At 43.7% G+C, this 8,774-nt stretch overlaps 1 protein-coding gene across 1 annotated transcript; it reads right to left on the bottom strand.

The window, feature by feature from the left end:
* Positions 1-2,678: 2,678 nt before the first annotated feature.
* Positions 2,679-6,953, bottom strand: ltc4s (leukotriene C4 synthase). Its single transcript, XM_037675677.1, has 5 exons — positions 6,821-6,953; positions 6,304-6,403; positions 3,578-3,648; positions 3,427-3,508; positions 2,679-2,928 (listed from the first exon to the last, which is right to left on the bottom strand). Exons 1-5 carry the CDS (start codon positions 6,876-6,878, stop codon positions 2,799-2,801), a joined length of 441 nt encoding a protein of 146 aa, XP_037531605.1. The 5' UTR covers positions 6,879-6,953; the 3' UTR covers positions 2,679-2,798.
* Between the last annotated feature and the right edge of the window lie 1,821 nt (positions 6,954-8,774).

Genomic DNA, 8,774 nt, shown 5'->3' with positions numbered 1-8,774 from the left:
ATATATATATATATATATATATATATATATATGTCTGCATATGATATATATAAATGTTCTAAAAATGTTTAAAGATTCACAGCTGAAAACGGTTTTCGCTATAAACGTATATATTCTTACGGTCTGTGAAGGCATCATGACTACTGTGACATGCGCAGTAGAGCTCTGTCCTCGGTTTTCAAATCAAACCTCCAGTTTCTGCTCGATGCGTTGATTTTTTCCTACACACCCTGAACATATCATTAAAACGCGCGCAGTTTAATGTTTCTGGTCATAAACAGATTTATATTTGTCCTGATATTGAACACTGGAAACAAGAAAAACAGAAAAATAAAGAATGTTTTAGACTCTTTTTAACAGAAGACTTTAAAAATATTGTGTTTATTTTCAGGACATGTCATATAAAATGATTTAGATCTGAGTTTTGTTGGCTGAACGTGTTTCAGTGATAAATTAATAAAATATAAAACTGAACAGGTATTTTAGCTTCTTATCTTAAGATGGAAACTTTTAGGACATCGAGTCCAAACTGGATCCGGCTCTGGTTCGGCTGTAGTTCTGCACCGGCATCCAAGGTTCTCCTGCAGGTTCCGTGCTATCAGTCAGAACCTTTTCCTCCAGATGTTCCTGAACAAACTGAATAATCTTAAACACACAGAGCCGAGCTTCAGTTAAAAACCAGCTGGTGTGTGTTATATAAACGCAGTTCAACGATAAACTGGAGGCGGTGTTGGTTCTGGAGGCCTTGCAGACCCGTTTGTGTTCTGATGGGATCTCAGAGAACAGAAGGAAAGCGGCTGATTTATCTTTGAAGGCTCAGCTTGAATCTGACGGCAGAAAAACATAAACAGGTTTTAGCTTCAAATGTACAGAAACAAATACAAAGAAAAGTTTTGTGGAATCAGAACCAGCTGGAGGAACATTTTATATCTAATGACGTCAGAGGACTGGATTAGAAACTCCCAGAAGTAAAGATGCAGAGGTTCACCAGTCTGTCTGAAAATAGTGGAACAATTTCAGAATAAAGTTCCTGAATAAAATACTTTGACAATCTCCGGTTCATAATCTCGTCACCAGATTAGAAGAATCTCTGAGGGTGAAAGTCAGTATTTCATGGTTGTAATCTTTGAGCCCTCAGGGGCCACTGGATTAAAATCAGGTCTGGTTCTGTTCTGGACTTCACTGCATGCTGAGGAACACTTCCACAGATCGTTGTCTGTCAAACACAAATGCTGCTTAAAGCTCCGTCAGAGAAGTAGTAATATGTGAACTTCTCTGGACCTGCGCTCGTTCAAAATGGGCTGAGGTGAAGTGGAGAACTGTTCTGTAGTCAGATGGATCCAAGTCTGAGGTTCTGTTTGGAAGCCATCCCGACTCTTTCCTGCTCACAGGTCAGAAGCCTGCCTCTCTGATGGTATGGGGGTGCATTGGTGCCTTACACATCTGGAAAAGCTCCAGATGATCCATGCAGTAAATAATGTGCGGGTTTCAGAACATCTGCTTCTTCAACCCAGCAGAGCAGATCCATGACAACTTCCTCCCTGCTCGAAATCTGGGAGGTAAACAAAACAAGTTTTATTTTGAAGAAGCAGGAACTCCTTGTTGTTGAGCATCTGAAGTCTTTTTCTAACAGCAGCGAGCAGTTCAGGATCCTTCGGTGTGGACCAGATCGGACCTCCACCCCCCCCCCCCCCCCCCCCCCCCGCACCAGGTGGATCTGTCTCACCTGATCAGCTTCAAGCTCCTTAATCGGATCAGGAGGTCGGAACTGTGTGAACTGAAAGCTGAACCGACAGGAGGACGGATCAGAGCCTGTTTTGAAGAGAGCAGACGCAATTTGAATTGGGTGGAGCCTGTCGGTGGGCGTGGTCAGACAATGGGCGGGGCCTAGCCGCCTTTAGAAAGTGAAGCAGCTGCTGTTGGACGGAAACTTTATGAGAAGCTGACAACAACTGCGGCAGGTCCCTTTGCTAAAAATACACCCAGACCCACATACCACCGGTGGACTGGTCCCATAGTCTGGACTGGGGGGGCTGCAGGTCCAGATATAAACTCAGAACCACCTGCTCTATAAATAACCTCTTTGTGGAACACAATCCAGATGAGAGGAGGTTCTGACCCAGAGCAGGCACACCATTCATCACACATTTTGTTGTTTTCAGAACCAGCTGAGGTTTTTGGCTGGATCTTCTCTGGTTTTTAAACTTTCAGTTTCTGAAATTCAAGCTTTTCACAAGTAAAATAATAATAATTCAACCCAAATAATGAAACTTTGGTTTAAAAGTTGTTGTTTTTTCCATCACAAACTAAAAATATGCATTTTCAGCCGCAGAGCTGTTCATTATTTTGTTTTTTTTCCTTTAGTTTTCCGGTTTTTGTTTGTAAACACAATATTGTGATGAAACCTGCTGCCCCCTGCTGGTCAAACGAAATATTACATTTAACTGTTTTGAAAATTGAGCAGAAAAATCTACAAATTTGAGCAAAAGTGAAACGAAAACATTCAGAAACTGCTTTTTAATCTGTTTTAACCATGTCAGAATTTTAAGTGGATTAAATTAAATCTTAATCTAATCTGAATTATTTAAAGTGCGTTTGAAATTTTTTTTTTTTTAATTCTTTCAAATAATTAAATTCAAATAAAAAACAGAAGTTTTGATGTTTAGTCATTTTGTGTCACATGATGAGTTTATTAAATAAATTAAAAATTCACTAAATGTATTAAAAAATTATATTTATTAGTTAATTGTCAGGTTTCTGGTGTCTGGCGCCTTCATCACTCCTCCTCCTCGTTTGGGTCAGAAGAAGCCGAGCTCCTGCAGCAGGTCCACATTCAGGTAAACTCGACAGAACGTGAGGAACACTCCAACAGATGAGAACGCGATCAGAACCCACAGAACTTTTGCGCTGAAGTAGAGCGGCGACAAACTGAAAGAGAAAACAAAAACGTTACGACTGTCTGAGAGCTCAGGACGTCCTGACTCAAACCACCACACCACCGTGCTGACAGCTGGGATGAGGTGATTGCTGCAGTGCATTCTGGGTAAACATGTGTCCACTGTTCTGGTTCTGTCCCAGAAGTCCTACAGTTCCTTCTGATGAATCTTTGTGCTGTCATGTTGTTTTCTTAGCAAAAAGAAGCCACGACCTTTGACCTTAAACATGCTAAGTGAGGCCTGGAGAGTTTGAGATGAACTGCACAGTCTGACCTTCGGGGTGAACAAGCTGTAAAATGACCTTTGACCCTTCCCAGATTGACTAGCAGCAACAGCTGCTTCTCTGAGGTTATTGCTGATGTCTTTCCATTCTGGCGTTGTGTTAGCACACACCTGTATGGAGTTACTGTAACAAACAGAACCAAAACTCCGCCTCCTGCAGAAGCTCGGCTGTTTGGACCGCAACGTGTGACAGAGGTCAGTTTCTTACCGCCCGTGTGCCGACTCGGCGTATCCCCTGAAGTAACGCAGCCGTCCGTATAAGTACAGCAGCCCGCAGAAGCTGGACACACCTGCAGAAGACAGGCACACGGCTGCAGTGAGGCGAGAGCGTCGTCGACTCGTCGGACCTGAGGACTCACCTTGGCTGAAGAAGATGCCGGACATCCACAGCAGAGTGATGAAGATGGGGAAATACTCTGAACAGTTTACTCTGGACACAGAACAGATTCAAGGAGTGAGGTTAGTCAGTAAAATAAAATCAACCTGAAACTAGAAACTGAACAACGAGACGCTCATATAACCACCACCACCAGGTGGCGCTTCATTTTATACAATCTACCAAACTGCTGTGGTCTTCATCACTCGGCTGTGAGGAACACATCCATCCATCCATTATCTTTACCCACTTCTTCATTTTCGGGTCACGGGGGTCACTGGTACCCATGTCCAGCTATCACTGTGCGAGAGGCGGGGGACGCCCTGGACAGGTCTCCAGTCCATCACAGGGACACATAGAGACAAACACCTAGGAACTATTTAGAGTTACCAATCAGCTGCATGTTTTTGGTCTGTGGGAAACAACCAGAGTACCTGGAGAAAACCCACGCATGCACAAAGAGAACGTGCAAACTCCACCCAGAAAGACCCCCGGACTGGGATTATAGCTCATCTATTATTTAAACTGAGTTTTTAAGGTTTGTTGTTTAAAGGCTCAGGGTGTGAACTTTGCTCCACCTGGTGGTTTCAGAATCAACAACAAACGTGGATTTTCTCTGGGTATCCAATTGGCAACTCTAAATTGTCCCTAGGTGTGAGTGAGAGAGTGAATGATTGTCTCGTTTGTCTCCATGTGTCCCTGTGATGGACTGGAGACCCGTCCAGGGTGTCCCCCGCCTCTCACACAGTGATAGTCGGACATGGGCACCAGTGACCCCCGCAACCCAAAAAGGAAAAAGCAGGTAAAGATAATGGATGGATGTGTTTGTTTCTGATACAGCAGTCCCTCGATTGTCGCGGGGGTTACATTGCACACACACCCACGATAGGTGAAAAAACACAAAGTAGGAATGCTCCATTTATTTTAGTATTTATATTTATGTTAAGGCTTTATAAACCCTTCCCACACTCTTGCAATGTTCTAAACTCTTAAACCTACATAATGTTAACACATTGTACATGTACAGTACTGCAAAATTGTACTCAAATTACTAACAGCAGCTCAGTTCTGGTTCGGCAGACCCGCCCTGCAGTGACGAAGTCCACACAGGAAGCTTCAGGATTTTTTTGTGACTTCCCCGTCAGTTCTGTGAATTAAACGATAGATCGTTACTTCCGACTTTGTGTTGAAAAACTTTCCCTCCGTTTCGTCAGAAAGCAGCGGCCAAAAGCACTGTTGGCTTCTGGGTAGTGTAGTTCTTTAGACTGGCCTTACAGTATAGGATTATTGAAAGAAAACTACAAAATGGCGACGCCTGTCCATAGTATTTTTTCGTTAACTTTTCATCCCGTACCATCCCAATCACGAGTAACATTAAAGTTGACAATAGTTGAAAACGCAAAAGAGCGAGTCTGCGAAAGTCGAACCGCGAAGCAGCGAGGGACTACTTACTGTACAGGCTTTCTAACCCGGCTGCTCAGAATCTGGGTCCACTTAGATCAAACAGAAACTGACATTCAAAAATGTTCTTGTATTTTTCTTTTTGCACAACCTCTGTTTGCATGTGGTCAAGAGGTACAAACAACAGAAAGCCTCAAAATCTGATAAATATCCAGATGAGATTAATTCAATTTAATTTAATTCAAAAATACTTTATTAATCCCAAGAGTAAATTAAATGCTGTTGTAACTCGTTATCCTCATTTCATTAAAATATGTTATACGTAGATACTGACGGCTGTAGGCAGGAAGGATCTTTTGTAATGGTCCGTCGCACAGCGGATCTGAAGAAACTGGCTGCAGATGCCGTCCGATCCGTCCACCCAGACTCGACTGGTCTCTCAGTTCCCCTGGGATGCAGGACCATCCGAATGCCGGGCTGAACTCCTCACAGCAGTCTGATGAGCTCCTCGTCACTGCGGACAGGCGGCTGCAGGCGTCAGGGGATGATCCCGTCCTTCTGCTGTCACGAGCCGTGTTTCCTGCTAGTTCCAGGATCTCAGTGGTCAGGCACTCGAGCACAGACGGCAGGTAGATGGGAATGCGTCCACAGCGCCTCCTTTTCAACTCATTTGAGATTTGGGGCTGTAGTTGACTGAGCTTTTGAGACGTTAATCAGCTGCTCCCAGTTGTTAAAAAAAAATCCCACCTTGTTGTCATGGTTACGCATCATAACAAATGTCCAAAAGTAAAAAAGTTTCAGTAAAAATCCTTCCAGCTGCACAGCATTCAATAAAAAAAGTGATTTACATCCAGAAAAAAAGAGGAATTAAAGTTTCTAAAAGCAATATCTCAAAATGAATGTAGCTACTCCAACATGCAGCCACCACGAGCGGCGCAATTCTAGAACTGTAACAGACTCATAGGAACGCACAAATCTATTTATCCATTTCTATTCCAACAATCAATTTCAATTATAAGGAATGAAAACTGCTGCTCAGAGGACTTCAGTGGAACGTTTTCCATCCACATCTGTTTTAATGCCTTAACCCACCAGGACACCGGTCTGACGAGGGCCTCGTCCACACGGGAACACCGTTTCTTGTAGTTTTCATCCGCACAGAAACGCAGAAAGAAACCGAACGCTGCAGTAACTCTGCCACGCCTGCAGGGGGCGCTGTGACGCCGGGACGGGACCACTCTGGGTCGGTATCGCGAACCAAATAAACACATTTGTTTTCTTACAAACTATGTAAAAGCACAGACTGACTGAGCTCTGAAGATCCGCTCAAACTCAGGCGGTCCGTTGGTGTTGGGAGGGGAAACGGAGTACTTCCTCCTGGCGTAGATGACCTGCAGGGAGAAATAAGCTGCAGACAGAAAAACAAATCAATGTTAGATTTTATTCGCTGGGTTCAAAGTGCACGGCTGCTTAAAGAGTAAAGTTCACGCTGCGTCTGCAAAAAATGCAAATGCGAGTCATAAAACAAACGAGAACAAAACAAAAATCCTGTTGTTTTGACGGCACGTTTCAACAGAACTAAACAGCTCGAAACTGAAATGTGCAGAAAAACAAATGATCAAAATCCTGAAAAAAAACATTAATCTTTAACAAGTTTAAAGAAACTGGTCCAGATGAAATGATGCAACCTTTTTTGTTGTTATCTACCTGGATGATTGAGCCTACAAACCTTTTTCAGACCTGATGTCAAACACAAACAGAATCTAATGTCAAACCGGATCAAACGGAACCGACCCTAAGATTTCCCAGCATGCACTGCTCGCACCTTGTTCCAGGACGCCCAGCACGGTAACGGCACCGAGTCCGACCACAGCCTCCTCCATCTCTGAGCTGTAGATAAGACACACTGATGTGTTCACAGGAGCTGAGACAGAGCATACCTGCAGGGGGCGGAGCCCGAACACACCTGCTGTCAATCAAATGAAGGTCTGTCTGAGGGTCATGTTTACATTTTGGACGTCCTTAAATTTCACTTCCTCTTGGAGATAATTTAGTCAGAATGTTTTTTGCAATTTGTTAAAATCTAGCCAGTCCGGTTGAACCGGTTTCTATTTGTACCTGATGGGTTCTGATGATGAGAAGACCAGCTGAGTTTCAGGTGTTGTCTTCAGGTGCACCAGAGCAGCTCAGGACCCACCTCCTCATCCTCTTCAGAAGCACAACAGAACCCTGATCCAAACCCCGAACCATCACATAACCAGGCTTTTGGAGTGGCTGCTGACAACATTCTGGATGCTGGTTTCCATCTTCGGTCATTTTCTCCAAGAAAGTACTGAAGTCCTGATCCGTCTGACCCAGGTTTTCACTTTGTGATGGTCAGACCCCATAGTACCCAGAGAATTTGATGCCACCTTAGAACCGGGTCAACGTCAGGCTTCTTCTCTGCTCAATGAGGTTTGGAACGGTCTAGAAGTTGTTTCATCAATTCAAACCAAAATGTTCTGGAACCACAACCAGTGGTTTAGTTTCTGCAGAACAGGCCAACGCTGACCCTCAGGAGGGGAGGGAGGAGGAGTGATTTGCGTGTGAGTTCAGCTCAGTCCAGTTTTATAAATTCTTAAAAACGTCAAATTTAATCAGATAGTCATTTTATTTTTAAAACTTGTTTTCTGATCAAGTTTTTCAACAAAACCTGATGGCTTACTGAAGGGGAGGAGTCTAACAAGTTGAACTTCTTGAAGGGGAGGAGTCTAACAAGTTGAACTTCTTGAAGGGGAGGAGTCTAACGTATACGACCAGAGCTGTAATTTAATTGGGGAGGGTGGACGCTGGCAAACCAGCCACTGGGGAGCACAAGCCAGTGTACCTCTTGTGCCATGCCCAAGCCCAACCCCGGGTAAATGGTGATGGTTGCATCAGGAAGGACATCTGACATGAAACACTTTTCATCGCTTAGGGACCATCGATAAATTACCAAACATTCTTGAGAGAGAGAAAAAAGAGCTTTCATGTCACATGACCCACTGACACAAAACAGTCCAGCCCTACAGCACAGTCACTACCTGGATGCTGCTGATGGACAGGACGCCCTCTTGTTCTGGACAATGAACACGCAGACTCTTCCTTCACCGTTTCATGTGGCCACCAGAGTCTTGGCAGTCCCTGCACGTAGCGCTCCAGTGGAGCCAGTGTCCAGCTATGGTGGCATCATTCTACGGCCTCATGGTGCACAAATGACTGACGGACTTTTGGCCAGTTTGGTCTTTTGCTAATGCAGAATAGCTAACTGAAATAACTTAACGTGCACATTCCTGTTCAGTTCATACATTTGTTTTGTTTCCGTCACACATGGACACATGCAAACACGTGCTCACCAAGTGACCAGATGAGAGGAAATACATTTACTGTGATGGTTCTTTGTTATGAACTGTGGAAATGTCAGCAACTTTTGTCCGGACATGGAGTTCTGTTTTCGCATTTGCCACAAAATGTTTATTCTGGAAAATTCTAGTTTAAAGGATGACTATTGTAGTAGCTACGTTTTATCGAACTGTGCAATGTAAAGGTGCAATTTTAGAATGACTTTTTTTAACACTTGGTAAATTCAGTTGCACGTTTCATCACGATTTGAGATAGACATTTTAAAAAGAACGCACAGGTTATTTACGTTTAACACAACTGCAACATTGTTTAAAAAATACTCAAAAGGACTTGAAATTTCAAGTTTCAGACTGGACAGTTGCCTGTCTTTACTTGAGACTTGACTCTGGACTTGAGGA

This window comes from Nematolebias whitei, chromosome 4 (genome assembly GCF_014905685.2).
Source record: "Nematolebias whitei isolate Nwh7 chromosome 4, NemWhi1, whole genome shotgun sequence".
Lineage (NCBI taxonomy): Eukaryota > Metazoa > Chordata > Actinopteri > Cyprinodontiformes > Rivulidae > Nematolebias > Nematolebias whitei.
The sequence above is the reverse complement of the archived record's forward strand: the minus strand, read 5'-3'. Positions and strand labels throughout refer to the sequence as shown.